Source organism: Paroedura picta, chromosome 17, assembly GCF_049243985.1.
Source record: "Paroedura picta isolate Pp20150507F chromosome 17, Ppicta_v3.0, whole genome shotgun sequence".
Taxonomy (NCBI): Eukaryota; Metazoa; Chordata; class Lepidosauria; order Squamata; family Gekkonidae; genus Paroedura; species Paroedura picta.
In genome coordinates, this window is record NC_135385.1 from 20559608 (window position 1) to 20584354 (window position 24747).

General features: G+C 50.6%; 1 protein-coding gene across 6 annotated transcripts in view; it reads right to left on the reverse strand.

The window, feature by feature from the left end:
* The window catches only part of TNRC18 (trinucleotide repeat containing 18), a 78105-nt gene that overhangs the window by 7552 nt on the left and 45806 nt on the right, over nt 1-24747 (reverse strand). For 4 of the 6 annotated variants that reach the window (XM_077317217.1, XM_077317212.1, XM_077317213.1 and 1 more), the window contains exons 12-25: nt 23929-24104; nt 23120-23256; nt 22577-22705; nt 20988-21162; nt 18848-19190; nt 17478-17750; nt 10382-10621; nt 5468-5913; nt 4174-4338; nt 3333-3474; nt 2466-2583; nt 1648-1723; nt 872-980; nt 176-292 (exon numbers count right to left, since the gene is read on the reverse strand). In XM_077317217.1, the coding sequence (XP_077173332.1) occupies nt 176-292; nt 872-980; nt 1648-1723; nt 2466-2583; nt 3333-3474; nt 4174-4338; nt 5468-5913; nt 10382-10621; nt 17478-17750; nt 18848-19190; nt 20988-21162; nt 22577-22705; nt 23120-23256; nt 23929-24104 (2646 nt within the window). The remainder of the gene's footprint in view (nt 1-175; nt 293-871; nt 981-1647; nt 1724-2465; nt 2584-3332; nt 3475-4173; nt 4339-5467; nt 5914-10381; nt 10622-17477; nt 17751-18847; nt 19191-20987; nt 21163-22576; nt 22706-23119; nt 23257-23928; nt 24105-24747) is intronic. The other 2 variants (XM_077317215.1, XM_077317218.1) reach the window with 2 other exon arrangements.

A 24747-nucleotide genomic window follows, 5' to 3' on the forward strand; every position in this document is an offset into this window, starting at 1 on the left:
TGCCAGCCCTGCTTCACTGGACAGAACGGGCTTAGGCTCACGAATGGTACGGCGCCCATACATTTGTTAGTCTGTCGTGGTGCCTCGGAAACACTGTCATTCTAGATGCGGGGGACCAAAACGCCCACCCGCCCGCTGGGACCCCCCGTGCAGGGTTCCAGGCAGTCAAACTCACACTGGATCTTGTAGTCGGGCGGCAGCAGGCGAATGTGAGACAAGGGGATCCGCCCGGTGTCTCCGTCATCAAATTCCACCGTTATCAAATCCCCGTCATCCTCTTGATCGTGGGCCCCTGAAGACAGAACAGAAGATTCGCACTAGGTGAAGAAGGGAGCCAGGTAAAAAAAGAGGAGCTGGGTTTTTTGTACCCTCCTTTTTGCAACCCGAAGGAGTCTCAAAGCGGCTGACAATCGCCTTCCCTTCCTCTCCCCACAACAGACGCCCTGTGAGGCTTGCAGACTCTCTAGAGGGAGTCTCTGTTTGGTCACCACGTCTAGTGGCCCTCGATGGAACTCTCCTCCACGATTCTGCCCAAATCTCCCTGCCCCCTTTCCAAAGCCATCTAAGCCTCCGCAGGTGGTGAATTGCACAGTTTAATTCCTTGCAGGTTGAAGAAGTACTTCTGCCAGCCACGCCCCTGGGTGTCCCCACTGGGATGTCCATCTTTGCCGCCACCAATCCTTCACCCACGCGTGTGTCCAGCCAAACCCCAGGGAACCGCTTGGGGGCCTTACGGGGCCTCACGGACACAAACGAGGCACAGCCCAACTTCAGGGAAAGAAATCAAGATGCCTCTTTAGAAGCTCACGCATCTGACATGTAACTAGGGCTCGTTCTGCATCTATGTGGCCTTTCCCAGCTGGCGTCTCACCTCGGACAACCGTCCCCGGGTACAGGCAGCGATACTGCTGGCTCCAGTAGGCAGCGATCCTGGTGCCCTCGGGCAGGAACCGCACGGAAGGGGGTTTGACGTCGATGATCTGTGGGGGAGGAAAGGGGAGGGCGGAAGGGTCAGAAACCGTTCTGCCTCACACAAGGCCTTCGTCGTACAAACGCCCGAAAAGACAACTCAGCTCAAGGCAGCAAAGGACCTACAACAGAAAAGTCTCTCTCTCTCCCTCAACCCAACGTCATTTCAACATAGTGTCTCCACATGGCGTGGGACACTGCAGAGAGATGACCTCCCTCCACCCCCAGCTCTGCGGTCACAAGAGCCAGAGTCTGTGATACATTTGCACATCTGATTGGGAGACGGACCACAGCACAGCAAGTAGAACACCTGCTTCTTACGCAGAAAGTCCTGAGTTCAATCCCTGGCAACTGCAGTTCAACCATCTCAGGAAGCCGGAAAACGCTTCCTGGGCCCAAGACCCACCGTCAGTGGACAATACTGAGAAAGATGGACCAGTGGCGCCAATGATATCTCGAAAATATTATGCCCATCTTTCCCCAGACAGTTTGGGAGAGCCCAGAAAAGGACTCTACATTTGGTACGCAAAGAGCACGAGGGGGATGGCAGAAATTAAAAACGGAAAAAACATTACGGACAACACAGAACAGCCTACAGATGAGGCTGAAGCGAGGGCAAAGGAGAGCAGGGGCCATTTGAGGTGGGGGGCCTGCAGAGGGCCACTACGCCCGACTTACCGCCTCCTGCAGCAGCTGTTCCAGACAGTAGATATGGGGACGGTTCCCTCGCTCCCCTTCCACCACCACCCGGTATCTGAAAATCGCACACCCAAAACACGAGTGAGGGAGGAGGTTGAGACGGCAGCTGAGACACAGAGAGACGGAATCCCAGGCAGAGGCTGGAAGAAACTTTCCAGCAGTGTTGTTTTGAAAAATTCACTGATTCCGTGCAATTGCCCTTCCTCCGAGGGGCACGGGCTAACTCTCTAAGTGCACAAATGTGACGTCCTACACAGAACTCAGTTGCTGCACGTGAAATGCAAACGCAGCATCAAATATCATCTATCCAGATGTTGGATTCCGTTTGGGGCTGCATGGCTAGCAACCGCTTCCCTTGTAACCAGCTGGCTTTCTGATTCCGGATTTTCATTTGTGGCTTTCTCATCCTAGCTGCTTGGCTTTTTCTTTGGTCTGTGGAAGCTACTCCAAAGCCCCCTAGAGGGTCAGGAAGCAGCCAGGAAATGTTTTACTCTCTTGTGACTGGCCTCTCCGTTTCTTCTTCTTTGCCCTAACCTTTGGCTCCATGCAACCAATCTACTAATTGTCGCTCAAGAGAGACTAATGTATGAGCCCCAGAGGGGGCCTCCACCTCTCCCACCCCCAATCCCCCCTTCACACGACTTCTTCCTGCACATGAGCTCAAGCCTTGATTTTATGCGCTGGACACGATCACCACGTGCCGAATTCTAATCTGCGCAAGCTGCATAGGAAAACCATTATGGGTCTTTAAAGGGGGGGTACGAGAAACACAACCACCGTGTCTTTTCTTCGCTTACATGTCAGGAGAGTGGACGGTCTTCACGTGTCCAGCGTAGAGCAGTTTGTCATCCATGGGGATGAGGACTCGCAAGCCGTCCTTCAGTTCCTCCTTGTCAATGATGCAAGAACGGGGGGCTGTTGGATGCAAGGGAGGGAGGGAGGAGGAGGAGTCAGAGATGCTTTCAGAGATTTGGCCAATGTTTTTGTCATTGTGTGTCGCTGCTTTGGGGATGGAACCCACTCGCGCGTGGGATTAAAAGACCCTCATTTCAAGTCGTAAGTAACACCATGCACGGGGCCCAATCCAGCCATCCCCACCGTGTCCTGACAGCGTTCCGCCCGCCAGGTGACCCCTGACTGGTGAGAGAAGGAAGCAGCAAGTTGGAGGAAGATACAGGAAGGTGACACAGAAGTGGCGGGCCAGGGAAACCATCCTGCCCAACAGGATAATTCCCTCCCTTCCCCCAAAGTAAAAAATTTGCAAGGCTTTTGAATTTATTTTTGGATGTTTATACCGTCCCATTCCCACGTGGACTCAGAGCAGATTTGGAAATTAATTCTCACAAAATGAATGTGTTTTTTTTAAAATGTGTTACTAAAATGCCAGCTGGGAGGGTCCTGGCTGCGACTTTCTAGGGAAAGCCAGTTGTGGGGAGTGGGTGAGTGTGAGGCCCCCAGTGGTTAAATCCCGGGATTTCTGAGGCAGGGAGCTGGATGTTCTCTTTCAACGGCAGCAGGGGTAGAAATTCCCTGAGTCGGCTGGGCCTCAAACATCCACGAACAGCCTCTGACTGCTGCCTGTCCCCAAAGTGCTCCCATCCGCTTCGCTCCCCGCCCCAAAGGAATCCCGGCCCGAGGGTGACTAGCGCCTCCTCCACTCTCACCTGGCGTGGGCGGCCTCTCCAGGAGCATGCTGAGGGGCACGTTCTCATCCTCCGAGAAGCTGCTGTCCTGGTTGGGCTCGAAATCCTCCTCGGCGGCCATGCTCTCCATCAGCTTGCTGACCGCCCCGCCTTTCCCTCGGCTCTGAAGAAAAGGTGCAGAGCGAGGCGGTGAGTGGGCTGCACGGGTTAGATGACTGTGCCCCTCCCCACCAGAGCCCTCCTCTTGGGCACTGTCTACCTCTGACGGGCATGGCAGGTCACCCCCGGTCCTTGCTGCTCCAGAGGGGACCAAACCTGTCCATTCTGGGCTGCTAGGGCCACGGTCCCTCCTGGACCTGCGTTCTGCCTCACACAAGGCCTTCATTTTAAAACTGGTTTTTAACAATCCCCGTCAGGCAGAAGGGAAGACCCCGTCTGCTGTGCTGGGACTGTTGAGGGAATTTGTTTCTTTTAAGACACAGCGGCATTCAACAAGCCCCATGAGCTGAAGGGGAGGTCTGCAGGACCATTGGATGACCTGGGCACAGGACTTCTTCCTCGAGTCCGGAGTTCACACAGATCAGAAGAAGAAGAAAAGCTGGGGTTTTTATACCCCACTTTTCACAACCCAAAGGAGCCCCACAGCAGATGATGGACACCTTTCCCCACAACAGACATCCTGTGAGGCAGTTTGGGCTGAGAGAGCTCTAAGAGAATGGTTCTGCAAGAACAGCTCTGAGAGAACTGTCCAGCCCAAAGTCACCCAGCTGGTTGCATGTGGGAGGAGGAGCTGGAATCATCCCCAGTTGTCCAGATTTGTCTGCCACCTTTTACCCACCACACCATGCTGGCTCTTGCCTACCTCCTTCTTTGCCTCTTTGGCTTTCATCTTGGCCTTGCTCTTCTTGCTGGAGCTCAGGGAGCTTGCCAGGCTGGCGCGGAGGTCGGGCGGGGAGCTGGTTATGCCCGGAGAGTGGGACGAGGACGAGGAGGAAGAGCAGAACGGGCTCTCTTTGTTTTTCTTCTTCTGCACAGTGGAAAGAGAAGAGCACAGGGAATTCTCCAATCAGCACCAGTTGCCAGACAAGAATCAGGGTGGTGGCCCTGGCCCGGCCCGAAATCACATCCTCTTCCCTGCCCTCTAATGTTTTAATTGGTTTTATTGCTCTATTTATTGCATTTATAGATTTTTTTATTGCATTTGTATTCGTGGTATTTTTTTACCATCTTCAGCTGCGATGGGGAGGGGGCGTGACGCATTGGTGAACTGATTCCAGCCGGTGGCAAATTGTTGGGGGGGGGGGGGGAAGAGAACTTTCTGCAAATATTAAGGACTCCCACTTGGTTCACTGGTCCGAGATCCAGTAAAGGATCAAGATGTTGTTTCAGAAGGGTCTGAAGGGGGTTCACCTTCTTTGCCATGTGGGTTGGGGGGGGGAAAGTGAGAACCTTATTTCACCTGGCATGCTACATTTCTACTTGCAGTGTGCTTAACGTGGGCGAACAGTGCGATAGTGCCTGTAGAATAGCAGGGTTCAATCTAGCACTTCGGGGATCCACCAGCTTCTTCTCCTACACGCCTAGTGTGGGTTTCTGTGCCATGGAATAGGGGAGGCATGAAAACAGCCATGGCACAGAAGCCCATGCTAGACATGTAGGAGAAGAAGCCAGTGGATCCCTGAAGTGCTAGATTGAACCCTGCTAGTCTACAGACATGAAGATACCTGTGGATGCCAGAGTGGGGGGGCTGAAAGGGTTTAAACTGCAGGGTTAGTAAAGTACCCCCGGCCTGTCAGCACAAGGGAACAATCACAGAGCGGAACGGCTCATCACTCGAAACGCAACACACAGATTTAATTTATCAACCAATTCTCCCTGGGTATAAAAAGTTTCGCCCAAACGAAATGCAAATTAAAACACACACACACACACACACACCCCTGATGGCCAGAAGCCAAATAAGTGTGCTCTTGCCCAAAGCCACAGGGGCTCAGGTCCTGACTTCCGGCTTTGTTTTACAGAAGCCACTTGGATGCGAAGAAGGACAGGCCAGCGATGGTCCACATCACTTCCGCCTCCAATGGGCAGAATCTGCCCTGCCCCAGAGTCGGGAGTCGGTTGCCTGCCTCCCCAGGAGCAGGAGGAGTGGCTCATACCTTGACCAGCTCTTTCCTCTCCTTCCCTTTGCTCCCGTCTTTCCTGGGGCTCAGGGGAGTCCCCTTCAGGCTGCGGCTGCCCTTGGACCCGGAGGTCGAGCCGCTCGGCGCAGCGGGCGACAGGGCGGCCGACGACATGGTGGCGTCGTGGAGGAAGATGCGCTCGCTTCGCCGGCGGTTCCAGAGGTCGTCGTCGCTCATCTCCAGCCCGAATTCGAAGCTCAGGTCTTTGGGCGACTTGAACTTCTTGAGCTTCCGGCTCTTCTCGGACGCCATCTTGGCCTTGTCCAAGCTCACCCCGGGGGCGGAGTCCATGGAGCTCGCCGACTGGACGGGGGTGGCGCTGCCCGGCTCCAGCATGCCCTTCTTCCCACGCAGCAACTGAGGGGGAGACTTCTTCCGGATCTTCACCTCGCTTTCCGAATCCGTGTACTCAAACTCCGTCCCTGGGTAGAAAAGAGGAGACGGAATCAAGCCGGGGCCATCTGGATTGGGCCGGACCCAACAGATCGCTGGCTTGGTGCTGGACGGCGCATTCCAAGCCCTGCGACTGATGGCTACCAGAACAACAAACCCACCCTTGACATTCCTCAAAAATCAAACTGGCTTCAATTCCGGCCCAGCGGAACTCTCTGGTAAGATGAGGGCCCTGCAAGACTTCAAGCAGTTCCGCAGGGCCTGTAAAACGGAGTTGTTCCGCCAGGCCTACACAGCTGATTTCGGCTACCCGATTCCTGTCTGGAGCCCATCAAGTCTATGCAAGTTGATTCAAATACTGCCCCATCCTCTCTCTGCAGACAGAAGGCAGAACTGGGCACATTTTATTAGTCATGTAGTTAGCTATGGAAATGACTGCATTTTACAATGTATTTTATCATGTTGCTTTATGTTTTGTCATTAATTTAATTCAGCGTTGAGATTTTAAACGTTTGGCTGTGTTTCTGTTACTTCATATTTCACATTATTTCATATTTCATATTCTGTTATTTCATCTCTGAGCCCTCGGGGAAGGGCAGGCTTAAAGTCTGAAAATACATAAATTAAAACTCTTCATACAGGCAATTCAAATCCATTCGGACCGTTTTCCCCCGTGGGCTGTCAGAAATGGCTACAGCAAATGCTAACCATGTGAAGTGTGAGAAAAAGAGGGCAGAGAGCACAGAATACAGACTGCTGACATGAATGAGAGGAAGAGCGTAAGCACAGTGAGAGCACCCGCTTGGCACAAAGAAGGTCCCGGGTTCAATCCCCAGCATGTCCACTTAAAAGGGTCAAATTGCAGGTGATGTGAAAGACCTGCCGCTGAGCTCCTCGAGAGCGGCTGCCCGTCAGAGGACAAAAGGCAGACTTTTGACAGGTCAAAGGACTGACTAGCGATGAGGCTGCTTCAAGGTATCCCACCACGGTATACCAAGCAGTGCTCACTGTTCCCCTTCCTCCTGTGCCTGCACTGAGATGTTTCTCCCTTCCCTTTTCCCTTGAGTCTTATGCCAGGGTGGCGGAGTGGCTAAAAGAGCAATGGGTGACCCACCACTCCCCTAAGCACAGGCTTGGAGGCCAAGTGAAAAGCAGAACAAGAACAAATGTCTCGAGGAGCATATTGGGAGGCACCTGTGGCATCAGGAGGCTTTCCAAGGGCCCATCCCATTCCTCCCCAGACCTCCCCATGAGTGGGATGTGCTAAAAGCCACCAAAAAGGGCCTCAGTTTTGGGGAGAGGTGGGGGAGAACATGCGTCCTACCTGCCAAATTGTAGCTTCCCAGTGGTTCTCCTTTGCCAAGCCTTCAAAAGAGGGGTGGTCATATGTGAACAGGCTAGACCTTAGGGAACGTTGTCCCTCTATCCCCCCCCCCCTTAACGGACACCCAACACCGCTGTTTCCCACACTGAGGTAAAGGGAAGTCCCTTGTTGTTGGGTTATGCTGTGACGCTCCAAGAGCTGTGGAAATTCCCGATATGCCATCTTCCTGTCCCCGAAATGGACCATGGGTTTGTTTGGCCTCACAGGCCGAGATCTTGTTCCCGTCCTCAGGGACTCGCCTCAGAAAACCCCCTCAGGCCCTTCTCTCAAAGGAAGGAGAAAAATCTGCCGTTGATCAACGGTTCTGCTACAAGAAGCGTTCCAGGTCAACATAGCTCAAAATCCTTCGCCAAGACTTCAGAATTCTTCCCGCTGTAGATCTCAGGAAATACCGTCGCGTCACCCAGCTTCCGAATTCTCGGCCGCCAACAATGTCTAGCATCTCCTCTCTTTTCTTGGCTGTCAAGTCACAGCTGACTTCTGGTGGCCCCACAGGGTTTTCAAGGCGAGAGATGTCGGGAGGTGGTTTGCCGCTGAACTGTAGTCCTCCAAATGTCCATGGACCGCAATAACCATGAGCCCCTGCTAGCAGGGCCAATTGGCAGGGGCTCATGGTAATTGTCGTCCACGAATATCTGGAGAGCCACAGTTAGGCCACCCCTGCTGTATGGCAACCATGGATTTCCTTGCTCGTCTCCTCTCTGAGTAGGAATCAGGGCCAGCCCTGCTTAGCGTCCGAGATCTGGGTCATCCACCTCAAGGCCCCCAAGTTCCACCCAACAACAAACTGGGCATGTGCCGATTTCAGTGACTGTTCAGGTGCCTCTGGTGGATAGCGCAGCCTTCAGGAATGACCTCTCGTATTTCCGATTGGTGCTGTGGGGAGGAGAATCCATCCCAATCCCGAAACAGAGTGCTCACTTAGGCACCAACCCTAGTAGGGTTTTCTCGGGATCCTGCGGCCCACCGGATGCTCCCGCTGCCTAAGGTCCATGCAACAGACTTTACCCATTTCCAGAACATCACACCAGTAGGGGTCCATCTGTCTGGGGCTCAAAAGTGTAGGGCAGCCTGTGAGACCCCAGAAGTGGTGTGAAGATCATACAGGATATGGTTGGGAAGTGTAGCTGTGGACCCGCCCATCTGGGGCTACTCCCCTTCCCACCCCCTCATTGGCCATTTTGGGAGGGGCAGGACAACATGACCACATACGATAAATGCTGAACACTTTTTTTAAGTATGTAAAAAATTAATTAACTCCCTTCCCCATTCGGGAAGCCCGTCCAGGGCCGTCAAGAAGCCCCGGGATTTCACGAAAGCCTGCTTGAGAAAGCCTGGTATAGCCAAACCTATACTTTGGGTAGAGGAAGGGCAAGCCGGTGGGATTCCCCATCCGATGCTAGCCACAGGGCTGACCGTTTCCTGATTCTTTTCTGCTTCCTGTTGGCTTTCTGCCCAACTGCCTCGCCCCCCCCCCCCCCATGCTGCTCTGCTCAGAACGAGCGCCACCGTAGCACCACTGGGGCTCCATGGGTGTCAAGGTGCCCCACCCTCCAAAATCCGGGCTCCTAGCACCGAGGCGAGCGGTGCCATGTGGCCTTCGCAGCTTCACATGCGGCAATCGCTCAAAGGTTACCGAAACAGTGTGGGACTGAGCCACAACATGAGCAGGAGGTGAAGATGTGGCTGTAATTATAGCACGGGCTGTCCTTCTAATTAATGTGCACATTCCCAGACAGCAGGGCAGGGCGCCCCAGGGTTGCACAAGGCATAAATCAAAGACTTCCCTTAGCACACGGCACTCGTGGGCAGGGAGGCTGCCCACTGCATCTCTACGCGATTTACTGCTCAGTCACCTGGCCTCTTTTCAATCCGCCCCTCCTGGAAAGGAATAATGACATCACGTCTCCACACTGGGTAGAATGGAATGGTCTAGCCGCTCAGGCTGTGGAAGTGCTACTGCATCCCCTGCCCTCAGAGGAGGCTTCCTGTCATGCCTCTGTGTGAGTCCCAGCACTGGACTTCCTCTCCATTCCCATCAGGAGGCACACGCAGAACTTGTGCAGGAGGCGGACAATTCTTCCCGATTCACAGACTCTACAAACTGGCCTTCTTTGAATGGAAAAAATACAGGATTCCTACGATTTGAAGTTGTGGGGAGGAGAATAGGTCACGCAACTCTCAAGCCAAGTGACTGTCTCCCCTTAGCAACGGGGAAGAGAAGGGGCTGGGACAGAGTGGTTCCGGCCTGAGATGCAGCCTGGAGATACGACCAGCTAAAAATAAGCCAGCCTCCCATGGCAGACATCATTTTCTATTCTGAAACCCTCTATAAATCCCATTATCATTTAATACATATTAATAAAGGGTTTATAAATGGAGCTTTTTTTACTGAGCTGCCTGGCTGAGAAAGATGTTGCCCCGGGGCCGGCTCTGCAGCCAGCGGCTCACAAGGGAATTAAAAGAAGCAAAATTTCAATTATTCATGGAGAAGGGGGGGGGAGGAGGGAAGGGCGGGGCGGGGAGAGGAGTCGGAGGCAGCCGGAGACGCAGAGCGAGAGAGGGCAACGCTCTGGTGCTTTTGGCCCCATTTAGATCCCTCCCCCAGAATTCCTCTTGTGACTCTGGCCTAGGCGGTGTTCAGAGACTGTAAGAAAACCACCAGCCATGGTTTGTGCAACCAACTCTGGTTTGGCTTGATTCCCAACAGGGCTGGCCTGTCCTTTAGTCATGCCAAGGCAATTGTCTAGGGCCCAAACCATCCTGCCCCCCTGCCCTCAGACAGTAGCAGCAGCTTTCCCACAGTGCAGGGGTCTCAAATATGGCAAGCTGGGTTTGATTCCCGACTCCCCTCCACGTGCAGCCAGCTGGGTAACCTTGTCCCAGTCCCAGTCCTCTCAGTCTCACCTACCTCACAAGGCGTCTGTTGTGGGGAGAGGAAGAGAAGGTGATAATCAGCCGCTCTGGGGCTCCTTGTCAAAAGCGGGGTACAAAAGCTCATCTTCTGAGATCACAGACAAAAGCCCTTCCCAGCTACCAGAGATCCCTTGAAACAGAGAGAGGCCGAAGATTCAACCTGGAACCTCATGCGCAGGTGAGCTGGGCAAACTTACCCATCAAACTTTGCCGTTCTTCCTTCTTCTTTGCCTTCTGCTTTGCTTCCAGCTGAACGATGGAGAGAGACGGCGGGATTATGGGGCTTGGCATGGCGCTGGCGGCAAACCTCGCGAGTAGACCCAGACCGCTCTCGTCCAAAACGGGGGGCGAAAGCCTGTCGCTCCCACCCAGTCTATAATCTTCTGCTTCCTCTTCCTCCTCCTCCTCCTCCTCCTCTTCTTCCTCTGAGGTCGAATCTGTTAAGCAGGAGATAGAAGAGAGACTCTGTTACGAGTCCAAATGGCGTCTCGATCCGTTCTTTTAGCTCACTAGCGGTCCCGCTCTCGAGCGGACGCCCTCTTTGCAAGCACAATTAAATGCGTGGGGACATGGCCGTCCGGAAAGAGCAAAGGTTTGCAGGAAAGGGCAAGAAAAGAGAAGAGGAGGAGTCAAGGAAAGCCCCTCTGTGGACAAAAAACTGGGTTACGTACCATTAGATCCCCCCCCCCCCAATCCAGGCCTCAAAAACCCAAGTCTGTGAACAATTGCCGTTTGCCTCTGCACATCTACAAAGCATCCCCATGCCCTCTGCAAACCGATTGAGTGAGCCTTAAGCCACCAGGCCACTGATAATGTGTGTGTTTCCGCACACGCACTGACCACAGAATTCAGCCTCCTGGAAAAACAGGTTTAATTTATTTATTTTAAAACATTCCTGCAAAGACAGGGCCGAAGGCTTGTGTCGAATTTCCGGGATGCAGCATTCGGGTTTTAACCATGTAATAGAATGTGGAGTGTCTCAAATTCTTTCGGCGTGTGAGTTAGATCCCCAGTTATTACTTAGGGGTCCCATAGTTGCCTGTCTAGTGAGAGAGGGCTGAATCTCCCGACTCCTGTCTCTGTCAGAGGGAGTCCTTCTCCAGCAGGGCAAGGGTGAGCCCAGCCAACCCAGATTTCTTAGTTCAGAGACGCTCCTTGATATCGTTCCAGAAAAGGTTATTGGGAGACAGGTCCTAACCTGCATTTCTCTCTTTGAGAATTTTGACTCCTCTGCCGTCGAAATTTCAGTTTCGCGTTGACTCGGGAACGCCAATTCGGGCAAGATCATCTGCCTAAATTGCGTGTTGGATTTAAACCCTCCAACAACCGCCGGCTCAGAGCCTTGGGGACCTCCTGCCCAGTTTCCTGGGCTACCTTCCCGCCTGCCCTGGCTACAGCTAAATCCACTCCAGGTCAGAAAATGCAGGCTATTCTGAGCCGAGGTGAGGAACCGCTTGGTCATTTTTCACACTCATCAGGCTGCAAATTCCAAACCATCAAAGGGTTCTACTGCCGGTGATACAGACCAAGTATCCTATAATTACAAAGGAACAGGAGTAACACACGTAATAATGCAACACTGTTCCCCCGCCCTCCTATACAGCAAAGAACTAGGCATTTCATGTCCCTGAGACATTCTTATAAAATCCAGGACTCACACATTCCTGCTGGCTACGCTTTGAGTAATTGAATCTGCGCTCCATAAACCAGGGATGAGAGCTCCCCAGGGGTTGCACGACCTTCGTCAGAGGTTCGGATGGCCCCAGACATCATTAGATGTCACTGGGGCCTACTTCTCTTGTTGCTCCACAGGCCTAGTCTCTTTTTTCACAATGGATCCATAAAGCGATCGATTGGTTGGTTTTTCCATCATACTTCTGCGCCCACTTCTCTGAAGGGGCATGACAGCACTTGTGGGGTCCCCCAAAGCCTGAAAAATATTTAATGGGTTTCTCCATGGCCAAAAGGTTGAAAAATCTTTCTGCAAATGCTCAAGGACACACCTTCTGTCTTTAAAACCATGTTGCATGTTCCAAAGACAAGTTGCAAAATTCTACTTTTCTTTTTGCAGAATTCAGGTGTTTTGTTTTGTTTTTTTAAGCTTGAATCTACCCTCTTAACGGTATTCACTTCTTAACTGTCCACCCCTATTCAGCACTAGCTCAACTCATTTGTCCTGAGCAAAATATTCTGGCCCTGCACACCTGCATGACTGACAGACTGCCAAACCTTCCAAAAGCCAAAGCAATCATGGAGCAAAACTCCCATCCAGCCAAAAACAAATCACCCCAAAAACAACCTCTGGGAAGTTTGCTGTTGAAACCAAATGGTAAAGGTAAGGGAAAGGCTGTCCATTTGAAATAATTTCTATGGTGCGTTTCTAGACTCTCAGGGGCTTGCATTGGTAAGGAAATTGCTCTCATTTTCTACATTTTAAAGATTAAGTCATGAGTTCTTGATTTCCCACTCCTCCATAGTTAGAGAGAGAGAGAGAGTCGTAAGCCACCATTCCCATAAATATTATAGCCGTCTGCTGTCGCAGCTGGTAAATCCACTAGCACCTTCAAAGAGCACCATACACTGCAATGCTTTTTTGATATACACATTTTTAAAAATGGCCCTTTTGCTGAGTAACCTTCACTAGGTGCCATACACATCCCACACCACCAGGCATGCCATCAGGACCGGACACCCCACCAGCTCTTTCCATCTATCTACCCTCTACCCTCAGCTACGCGAACCGACAGTCACTGATCTTGCTAGATGTCACCCCAAGGGGCGCAAGATCTTCCCGAGGGAACCCCCTTGCCAACCACAGTCCCTTGTGCTTGCTGGAAAGAAACCCTCTCACATTCAGGGGGCTTTTCCGAATGGCATTCGGAAGGGTGGCCCATTGCTGACAGCCAAGATAACCCGAAAAGCGCCAGGAACCCTTAAGCACACAACGTGATGGGCACAATCGATTTATACTGAATCAGAGTCTTGGTTCATCAGAGTGGCAGTGGCTCTCCAGGCGAATGCCTGGCCCTTTTAACTGGAGACGCCGGGGATTGAACCCAGGGACTTTCTGCATGCCAAGCAGAGGCTCTTCCACTGGGCCGCAGGCCAATCCAATGGCCGACACGTACAAAGTTGGCTGAGGTACACGATTGGCTTGTGGCATTTGTCTATTCGGCCCCAGAACGTCCAGTGGCATCCCCCTCCCTCCCTGAAATAACGGCTTGGTGGTTCTCCTCACGCACACTCCCCTGAAAACAGTCTAAGAAACAGCAGCTTGGTTAAAAAAACAGACAAGACATTTGTTAAACGTTGCCACACATAAATATAAGCGAAGTTACCACAAAGAAATGTAAAAAGGTGACTAGGGGCAGAAAAAGGATGGGATGAGCCGGGGGGGCGGGAGTAGAGACAGAAATGCACATTCAAGATTAATTATGTCTTGAAATATATAATAGATATATGTATGTATAATATAGAAGCATATATTATAGATATATCTATTATATATTCTCGCAAACAAAGCACAATATCATCATTTTGCCAAGCATACAAAGATGGCTAAGTGCAGGCAGACTTTAGACAGCTTTTGGGTCCTCTGCACGTGGCTGCGATTGGCCAACCAGCTTTCGCCGATATCACGGTTTTGTTTGTCAAGCCCCCAAAGGCACAAACCTTCATTTAAAAAGACCACACCCACAACACAACTGTGTTTTATGCTGTTGACTCCAGAAACAGAATTCTTTGGGGGTAAATTACTTTTTCTAAATGTCCTTCAGAAGGCTAAATGTGTTTTTTTGGAAGAAGATGTTTCTTTCCAATGGGGCTATTCCAGAAAAGGGCAACCAGCATTAATGTATCCTGAACTGGATTCTCAGTCGCCTACCCATTTCTTAACGCTATTAGCATGACTTGCCCTGAGTCTTGAGGTCAACAAAGAATGCATTTCCCCCACCAGGGGCTGCCAAACCCCCAAGGGGGGCAGAGATGCCCTGCTCCCAAATCCCATGCCCACCGCTGCTAAGAATGGCAGTCCCTACACACTTCACACAAGTTCCTTCCAGAGAGGACCCAGGATAACCTGCAAGATTCGCCAGAAACTCTATGGTAAAGACTTGTACTAACCATAGAGTTTTTGACAATTCTTAGAGCTACCCTTTGTCACGCCTGCAAAGAGTTGGCTGTAAAGCCATAGAGTTTCCAGCCATTCCTAGAACTACCATTCGTCCCTTCCTGTAAGAATTTTGGCTGAGTATATGAGGCTGCATTTAAAAATAAAAAATGTATCCTGTGACAATAGCTGCTTCCACAGAAGTAACTACATCACAACTGAAAGTACGTTCTGTATACTGTGGAGGAGCTGGAAAATCAAGACGGAATGGAATGTCTCTCTTCAGAGAAACATACAATCCCCACTGTCTGTTACCTGAGTATTTAATTTCAGGGGGCGCTACACAGTTCCTGATTTCACCTAAGAGTTCTGCTCTATGAGTTTTTCTCCGGAAGTCACATTATCTTAGGAAAAACCTTCAGGTTGGAAACCGGGATGTAAACAGCTTCATTCATTTGCTCCTTAAAGGTCACCGGAAGAAAAACGACATTCAGGTCCTCGGGACATCAAAGCGGAACCTGCTTTCCCACCTGACAGGTTGTCACTTTAAGTTTGTGCCAGATAAGGAATCACGCACAGTCTTCTAAGAAGACCAACGAGGCCTTTGGGGAAAGTCCTAAGGGAGTTATTTCTATGCTCCTTAAAATGATTTCCTACGCCAGAATGTTTAGATGGGAAATGTGAGCCTTAAGGACATTTTCAAGAATTTTCTGGAGTCCTCAGCAATTTTTTCTTGAAAAACGAATCAGAGTGGACAAACCCAGAGGAAAAAAAATTCAGTGGCGTTTATCGAACGGGGCAGAGTAAACTGGAGGCCCGCCAAACGGCTGCGGGTTTTTGTTTGTTTTGGAAACAGTGCTTAGAAAAGAAAGAGAGGAGAGAACTTTTGCCTACCTACATAATAGGGGACCCTTCGCTGAGCTGTGTCTGCCCTACTCCAAAAGCCAATCACTTTGCTTCTTTAGTGGCGCGCGAGAACAAATGGAAGGGGCCGCTACAGACACTCAAAGCATCATGGGTAGGGGTCAGGGGTGAAGGGAGTGGCCAAGCAGCTGCAAGGAGAAAGCAAGCACGCTAGAAAAGCTGAGGTTATTAGCGGTTTTAGTCAATCAGGGAAAGCCGACAGATATACTATTACCCAAATATCCCTTAAAAGAAAGCAAACAGAATAAGGCATTCATCAAAATCCCTTTTAAAAAACTCTCCCCTTCCTCCCACCAAGATCCCCCCCCCTCCATTCTTGGACATTTGTTTTCCTCCGTTCTGAATATCTGAATATTTGTTTTCCCTCCCTAAAACCGATCTTGGGAAAAGGTGGACATGGAGGGAAATTACTCTCCTTGATCGTCAAGATCAAAACACTGGTTAGGGAAAAGGTAATCTAAACAGGGGGAACTATTAAAAATAGTTTTAAACCCCCCCTGAAAATTCAACAAGTGAGGAGGAGATGGGTATCACATATACTGGCCTATTCACTGCTCTTTGGCTTTCTAAATATTCAGTGCTTTTAAATAAATATATTTCTGATTCATTTAGAATATATAACTTTTCGTTATGTTTTCAGACTTTTAAAAAAAAAAACTTTCTTATAGCTATTGCTTTGTATTTTTGATTACCAAAACTGAGTGGGCTCAGGGAGAAAAAGACAGCCGAATGAGGACAGAAAGATCCAGAGTCCCAAAGTGTCTTTCTATGAGCACAAGCATGGCTCTACAGTAACCCCCTCCCCAGCCAGATTGACAAATGGTGGTTCAGGGGACCTTTTCCCATTCCTCTTGCTCAGCCTACAGTTCAAACAAGCCGTAGATACCTGGAGACTTGGAGGGCGGAGCCTGAGGGGGCGGGGTTTGGAGAGGGACTTCAAGAGGTCCATCTTCCAAACAGGCTGTTCTCTCCAGGGGAATTGATTTCAGTCGCCTGGAGATCTCCAAGCGCCTCCTTGAGGTTAGAACAAAGGTCAATCGATGTACAATTGACTTTCCGGAGGTTGGCAACCCTAGTCTGTGCTCCATTGGAGATCTTCACGACCCGCTGGACTTTCAAAAAGAAATGCGGAAGGGGCAGGTAGGAAAGACACACTTGTGTTGTTCTACACCTGACCGTGGAAAACTCTGTTTGTTTTAGGCTCCAGCCGTTATGCGAAAGTTTCTTCTTAACAGTTAGCAAGCTCACTAATTCCCAAATATTATTTCCTGGAGGAAAAGCCACCAGCGATTTAAAAGAGAAAGGGAGAGGCTCAAACAACCAAGCCCCTGCTTGAATTACACCCATGAGCAATGCAACCCCCCCTGGTGTTTCCTTTCAAAGAAAAGAAAGAAAGAAAAAACAAGGCATAGATTTGCTTCCCCCACCCCCTTCCGGATAAACAAAAGCCACCTTAAGTGAACTGCAAAGCCAGGGATATTTGAATAATAGAGAAAACACCGGGCAAGTGGGGGGTTAAATCCATTTGCTAACGGTCTTTGGGAGTGATGAGGGAACAGCGGGATGAAGGGAAGCGCCAAGCTAGGTCACCTAGTGAGAGACACAGGAAGAGAGACAAGGCAGACGGGTTTAGTTAAAAACAGACTGGATATTTTTAATACAAAGCTTGGTACCAAATTGCAATACAAACATCATGGGGAGGAGGGCGGGGGGAAACCACTCCCACACAACACCAAGGCTAGCGTTACAAACGTCCTCCCGAGGCTCTACACATGCCAAAAATTAAATTAAAATGAGAATAATAATAATAATAATAATAATAAAGCCACATAACAGCAACAGTGAAAGCAACAGGAGATGAGGGGTCTGGGGGGGGGGAGGGAGGGAGCTGAGGACGAGGAGATGGGGAACAGAAAAGGGAGATTAGGACAGAGACCACACCCCCGTCGATTTGACAGCTCCACGAAGAGCCAATGAGTGATAAAATAATAAGCATTCATGACACAAGATTCTCGGTTTATATAAAAAAGTAGACTGTGGGTCATACTACCCCCACCCCCATATTAAAAAATGGATCGTCGCCCAAAATGGCCGATCGCAGCACTATCCAAGATGGCCGACCAGAACCATCTCCCCCTCCGCCCCTTCCCGCACTCTCATTCGCTCAATATACGGACGCTGATTTGATTTTTCTCTGTGTGTGTGTTTATCATCTAGTTACAACCTTGTAATCTAGCTATAACCTTATAATCTGTTATAACCTTGATCAAACGAGTCCTCCGAGGAGTCACTGAAGGAAGATCCTGCTTCAGCCTCTCTGGGCACCATGGAAAACGGCTGCTTCCGGCTGGCAGCCAGCTTAGATCTGAGAGTCCTAGGAGCAGGCAGGCCTTTCTTGGAGGCCTTGAAGCCTCCGGAGATCCTGCTGGTCTTTTGGCCCACTGCACAGTACAGGTTTGGAGGCCTCATCCTGGATGAGGTCTGGAACGGCCACCCGTTCCTCAAGGACACGTCGTCTTCCTCGGAGTCTGTATCTGCAGTCAAGGTAAAGTTTTGGGGCAGGGGGGAGAGGTTGGTTGTCAAATGGTTAAGTCAGCAGAAGACACTGCTGACATCTGTCTCCACAGTCAAAGAACAACACAAGGATGGTATTAGGGAAACATTTGTAAGAGAGGTTATATGGCTGCAGATTCCACTTCCTCTCAAGACAGGGTAGATCCGATCTGGCGTGGGAGACACCCTCCCTACATGAAACTTCCCTCAATTTTACTCCTGAAAATCGGCTTTTTCAAGAGGTAGAGGCAGAAAGGAGGAAACGATCCAAACCACTGAATCCTGCCCTGTCCTGTGCCATTTTGTCATTCCCAAAACACTGCAGAAAATAGCAATATAATGCCATGTTGACAGATTACTCGGGTGATAAGACGGCTCACTCCTTTTGACTAGATCCCACAACACACTGGTTGCTGTGTTTTTTATATCCCACCTTTCACTACCTGACGGAGTCCCAAAGTGGCTTACGAGCACCTTTCCCTTCTCCCCACAACCGGTACGCTATGAGGGTCAGTGGGGCCAAGCGAACTGCGACTGGTCCAAGGTCACCCAGCTGGCTGCAGGTGGAGGAGTGGGGAATCGAACCTGGTTCTCCAGATTAGAGGCCTCCACACCCCGCTGGAGCTCTTTCCCATACTGCTATTACGTTTCCACAAAGATCGACACGATTGGGGGCAGAAGTGTTTTCCCTTCAAATTCCTTTCAATTGATCCCACCATTAAAAAAAGATATGGGATCTAGCCACACAAAAGCAGCCCCCCGACCCTGTTGGGCCTTCGAAGACCAACAGAAAAGCCATCTTTCTCCCGTTTGGAGTCTGGTGGACAGAACTTGTTAGGGGCAGACGGTGAACTGCAGTGACTGACCGAAAGACACCCTGACTGTGAGCAAAATCGTGTTTGCGCTCTTGCAGGTGCGACCACACCTAGGCCTGTGAATCAAGGTAGCCACCTCCCACAGCCCGCCGTGAAACAAAACTCAACTACAGCCGCTATGAGACGGAAGAAATTAAATTTTCCCTTTCTGACAAAGCCCAAAACACAGGCAATTGGGGGAAAAAAACCCTCAAGTTACTTACTGTAGGAATAGCTGCTAAATTCAGAGATTGCCGGTGAAGACGTCACCTTCAGGTGGCCCTTGAGTTTTAGCCCCACCTCCATCTTCTTCATTTTGGCCGCCATTTTGTTTTTACCTTCTTTGGAGGCTTTCAGGGAGAAGCTCAGGGTGTTGGACAGGCTCTTCTTTTCCTCCCGCGGCAGCAGGTATCGGCTGCCCCTGCCGTTCCTCAGCTTCCCTCCAGCACTGCCCATGCACTTGAAAGGGGACTTCAGCTTGCTGTGCTTGGAGAGCGAGAGGGCTTTGTCCAGTTTGCTCACCAGATGCTCCTGGTCGCAGGCCAGCTTCTTTTTCTTAATCTTCAACTGCAGAAAAGGAAGGGATGCAACAAGCACAGGTGAGCTCACCTGCAAACACCTTTTGTTGTTCTCCCTTTATGTCTGACATCGCCTAGATCAACGGCCTTCTGGCCTTCAGGGAGTCCTTTCTAGGTTGACATTGTCTGCCATGCGTCCCCCAGAGGATTCTGGGGCATATTCCAGGGCACACACACTCAGTTGCTACATGACACCTGGTAGTCCCTTTGGACTTTACGGATACCTTGGTGAACCAGGGAGGGTCTGCATGCTGCATGGGAAGAGCAATTGTGGTGGGAAAGCAGTTATGTTTGGAGAACCTTTTTGGCTAATACTGAAAATTCCCCAAGAAATCTTTCCCTCAGAACATGGCTTGAGAAGCCACAGACCTAGATGTGAAACCGGAAGCCTATGGCAGAGCTGGAAGAATAAATTCCAGGATTATTTCCTCACATGCTGCCAATTAGCAAAAGGAGAGAGTATTCCTTGAGGACCTCTTTGGCAGAAGTTACCTCACAACGAGAAGGGAGCTTTGATCCTTGAAAGCTTATACCCCGAAACTCTCCTTGGTCTCCTAGGTGCCTCCCAACTCAAAACACTTGCAACACTGTGACTCTCAGACTGAGAGGAGAAAGGAGGGATTGTCAACCAACATTTTAGGGTGTATTTTGTGCTTGAACTTTGCGGCCCAATGGACTGTGCTATCCAGACCCCAATTGAGGTCCCATGGTAGGATTGATGGCGGCCGTGACGTATTAAACCCCAGATATTCGAAGACATTAAAATCCCCAGTAACGTCCATTTCCACACAGAGTGGCCAACGAAAATTAGAGAAATCAAAGGGGAGGGGGGAGATTTCTTCAGCCAGGACATGAAAGGGAACTTCTGAGGAAAAACAAGAGCATTTTAATTTGGACGAGTGAAGGTTTTTCAAAGGGGAGGAAAATAATTAAGCCCTGTGGAAAGAGTCATCGACAAGCGATGATATACCACCCGATGGCATACTGCATTGTCCTTGCCTCAGAGAATCTACATTTCCTTTGCATTCAGAAAATACTTGCTCCAGGGCTGTGCTTTGTGAACTTTAGGCTCACGCAGGCTTTTCCTGGAATACCAGCCATTTCACCCTCCCTGTGTTCGACGGTGCTGTTGCTGCGGGTGACTATCCGGCTCATTCCGCACCCCGATTCAAATCCACATCCCAAAAACTCGTAACCAACAAGTCTGCCTGTGAGCCTAATTCACCTCATCACTCATTTGTCACGATTATCTGGCCCACTGATCCCATGACGGAACGTGGCTGGTGATATTTCAGTCTGCCAAGATGAACGTTCTTTGAGAACGTATCCCTATATGGGATGCCCGCGTCTTAAATAACATTTTGAGAACCCTAAGGAGAGAAGGGCTCTGCTAGATTACATGAATGGTCCATCTTGTCTGAGCAACATGGTTTCCTGCGGAGGTCAGCAAGAGAGCTCTAGGTAGTCTACAAAGCAGGGTACAAAGGTAAAGACTCTCACACAAACACACACACACCGTTACCCTCTCATGCCCTTTTCTCCTGTCTAAGCTTCAGATGATTTCACTTTTTTCCTATTAGAGAAGATGCTTCTGTCTTAATTCTTCTCCAGGCTGCAGCTAAACGTAACTCTGATGCATGTAAGAGTGGGGAAACTCATTTTCTGGAAACATTTCTCTTCTGGAAATGTTCATATAACCACTCGAACCTAAATCTGGCGTAATAAAGGTTTCCCGTGTGGAAAAGTCCAACCGGCGTTAGTTTGTCTGGGCGGGAGAGGTACCCACCTCGCTGGAAAAGCTCGCCAGGACGTCGTGCTCATCCCAACTGTGATTCCTCCCTTTGGCCTTCCCGCTCCTGCTGTCTGCATCCTCCTCCTCGTCCAGGAGGAAGCCCCTGTGCCTCTTCCTTGTCCCTTCTCCCGTCTCCGAGTCGTCAGAGAGCAGCAAAGACTTGCTCAGCCTGAAAACCAGATAAAAAGGGATCAGCGGGACCGGGATCCGGTGTCAGAGTCTTGGAGGCTCAAGAGAAATAAGCAGAAGGGAGCCCCAACGTGGCTCTCGGACACGATCCACTGCTCTAAGCGATGCCATGGAAGAGGAAGTGGAAGGACCAAGTCCAAGGCAGCATCAAGCTTCGGTTTTCAAATGTAAAAAGCCATAGGCAGGGGTACCCGACGTGTGGCCTGTGGGCATGAGCAACCTTCCTCTCCCCCCCCCACTCCCCTGGGAGGAAAGCAGACCTTACTGGAAAACTAGTGCAACTCAAGCAAAGTACGATGCTTGTCAGGTGACCTGAGCCTTACTTAGAAGCAGCCAGAAAAGATAGCCGCTTATTCAATAGAGAGCTTCACTCACAAGCCGCATGAATCTTTCACCCACCACCCCAAATCTATATGCTGGGATGACATATAAAAGGGCATTGATCCACCATGTTAATACACTGTTTTATTTGTGTGCGTTATGACCGTTGTTATAATCCGTAAGTGCGGCTAATGAATAAGTAGCTTTTGAAGAGGAAGGTATCAGAAAAAAAACAAAATCAGGATTTGTTTGGGGTTGGAAAGTCTCTGTTTCAAACTCTTTGGATGAAGTCGCACAAAGTTCCAGATACCAGGGAGCTTCTTCTGCCAGGCGACCGCAGCAGCTGGGGATGGAGATTGGCAAAAGTCTCACAGGACAGACAGCAGGGAAACAAACAGACCAATCTGCCCTCGACATCCTTGGCGAGAACCCCCAAAAGGGCCTCGCCGATGATAAGAACTGGCTTCCCCTGGGACACCAACGGCCAGGCCGACTTCCTAAAATCCTTTACATCCCCACGTTTGCAAAGAAAAATTTAAGAGACAAAAACTTGAAACCTTTGACGTGAGCGCAAGCCAGAATAGCCCAGGCACCAGCAGCAAGATTTTAACGCCGTCCAAGAGAGAAGGAAGGAGGAGAAGAGCAAACATCGGGAACTACACAACACCACAACAGCCACAGGGATCCATGGTGGATTTACGGAACCCCCAGGGAGCCCTGAATCCACCGCCAGTCTCCGGGTCCCATGCACTAGGCTAGGGGGCCTCCATTTATCACCTCCTCGTCTGCCACACTATTGTTCCACCACTGCGCCATCTTTCCATCCCGCTCGGCTCATTCAAGCTACGTGCGGGATGGCTACACCCTGTCGTCCCCCTACACGGGATGCGCCTTGTCCTCACGCACCATCCACCGTGCAGGCTAGCCGTGGCACCGCACCCAAAAACCCCTGGCACAAATCACGCGGGCCACTGACTACCCGACATCACGCCGAACGAGAGCTGACACGTCCCACCCGCCAGCCCGGGACGGTGACTCTACTACAGCCCGCTTCCCCCACCATCCGGGCTTACTTTCTGCTCCTGCCGTCACTCTTCCCTTTCTCCTTAGGGGGCGACAGAGCAATGGATCCGTGCTTCCTCTTCCGGGGCCTTCCTGGGCCTCGTCTTCCCAAGCTTCTATCATTCTCGTCATGCTTTTCCCTTTAAAAGAACCACATGCTTGACTGTTAAACCAAAAGCAGAACTAAGACGTAAGAAACTTAGCAGCGAGCGGGGCAGGGGGCGAAGAGAAAGCCGTGGCAAAACCCGAACCAGGAACCGAGAGACAACAAAACCAAAACAACCGAGTCCTGAGCCTCCATCGGCCACCAAACCTCTACGCTGACCAGTGCAAAAAAGAAATAAATATCCGAGTCCTCCAGGAAGGCTAACAACGGCCTAGTGCCCACGCAATCCGAAAACATGGCTAGCATGGCTCATGTCCACAAGCCATGGGGTACTGTCTGTCTCTCTTCAATGCTCCATTTCAGCACATTAATGTGCCCCGAAGGGGACTGGGAAGACCAAGACAGCAAGAGTCTACGAAAGGTAGATTGTCAAGACACAGCGACTTACTCTGAGTCTCTCTGGCGCTGCAGCTTCACCAGCTCTCGCTGCTTTTCCTTGTACCGCCTCTGCAGTTCGGCCAGCCTCATTCTGTAGTCCAGCTCCATGGCATCCATGTTCTCGATAGCCGACTTGATGGAGTACATCTGCGATGGGGAAGGAAGGAAAAGAGCATCAAAAACAGACCAGCAGGCGACTGGGATCCAGAACTTTTCGCATGGGGGTTAGAATGTTTTTATTTAACAGGGCCTGTGGGTGATTCGTTTCTGTCCGGTATTCAATAGGATCTGACCCCCTTGGTCTACATAAAAATAAATCTAGATTATTTTTATTCTTCGGGGCAGAAGCCTGTTTTGATGATTCCCATTTCTTGTTGCTGTTTCTTTACTCACTCGAACTCTTCCTTGAAAATTTCTACGGACTCGCTCTGAGGAAATCTGGTTTTGTGGACTGCCTCTGGTTGCAAAGTGCCACAGAGGCCATTTGGGGGGATCAAAGCAACCGAGCTCAAGCGTCCCTTCCAACCCAATCCACAATGCTCGCGTTGCGTCGGAGAGGACCCGAGTTCAAACCGCAATTTCCTCCACAAAAAGGAGTCAAAAGTTCTTTTCCTTTAGGCCTCCGAGAGTCGATAACAGTGAGAACAGACAGAGCTGAGCAGCAGCACTGAGCCGAGGGACCATGTTCCCCAAAGTCAAGTTAGAAAAGTCTATCTCAGCCGCTTGCCCCCATCTCTTGCCATAGCCCTTTCTGCCACAATCCCCTACCCCCGTCTCCCCCTGCCCTCCTAGCGACAGAACGCCAGCGCCGGAACTCACAGGCTCATCTTTCTTCTGCATCCAGCTGTACTTCTTGTTGGGGTTCAGCTCTCGAGGCAGGCGGATGTGTTTCAGGCTGTCCATGAAGGGGTTTGAGAGGACCTCCAGAAGCACTTGAGTGCTGGCTGCCAACAGGCTCTCCAAGGTCGGCCGGACGGGGAAGTTCTCAAAGCCTGCTGAAGAGACAAAAGGGGTCACTTGGGTAGGGATGGGGTAGGCACAGAAGGCCTAGGGTGTGCGTCTTCAGCTTTTCCTGACCCTTTAACGTTCCACACCCAGGCAACAGGGCGGGATCCTGCACATTGGCAGCATCTGGCAAGGAGGGACAGTTTCTCGGAGGAACAGGCTTCCTCGGGAGGTGGTGGGTTCTCCATCTTTGGAAATTTTTAAACAGAGTCTGGATAGCCCTCTGACAGAAAGGCTGATTCTGTGAAGGCTTAAAGGGGGTGGCAGGTGACAGTGGATGGGCAACAGGGTTGTGGAGGTCCTGCATACTGCAGGGGGTTGGACTAGATGACCCAGGAGGTCCCTTCCAACTCTAGGATTCTATGATTCTAACTACTAGTCTAATCCAGCAGGGCTGTTTTTCTCCCTTCCCTTTGCTAAAAAGGAATCCTCTCAGACACTGAGCGAGCTCACCACACCACTGGGCTCCCCACTCACCAATAGTAGCATTCGCTCCGCACTGATTTTGCCAGGGCTCTGGCTTTAAGATCCAGGCCCCCACCTTTGATTGAAAAACTACATGCTGGACAAAGTAAATCTTGATCTGACCCAGAAAGGCATGGTTCTGCAGAGCGGACATTTCCCCACCCACCC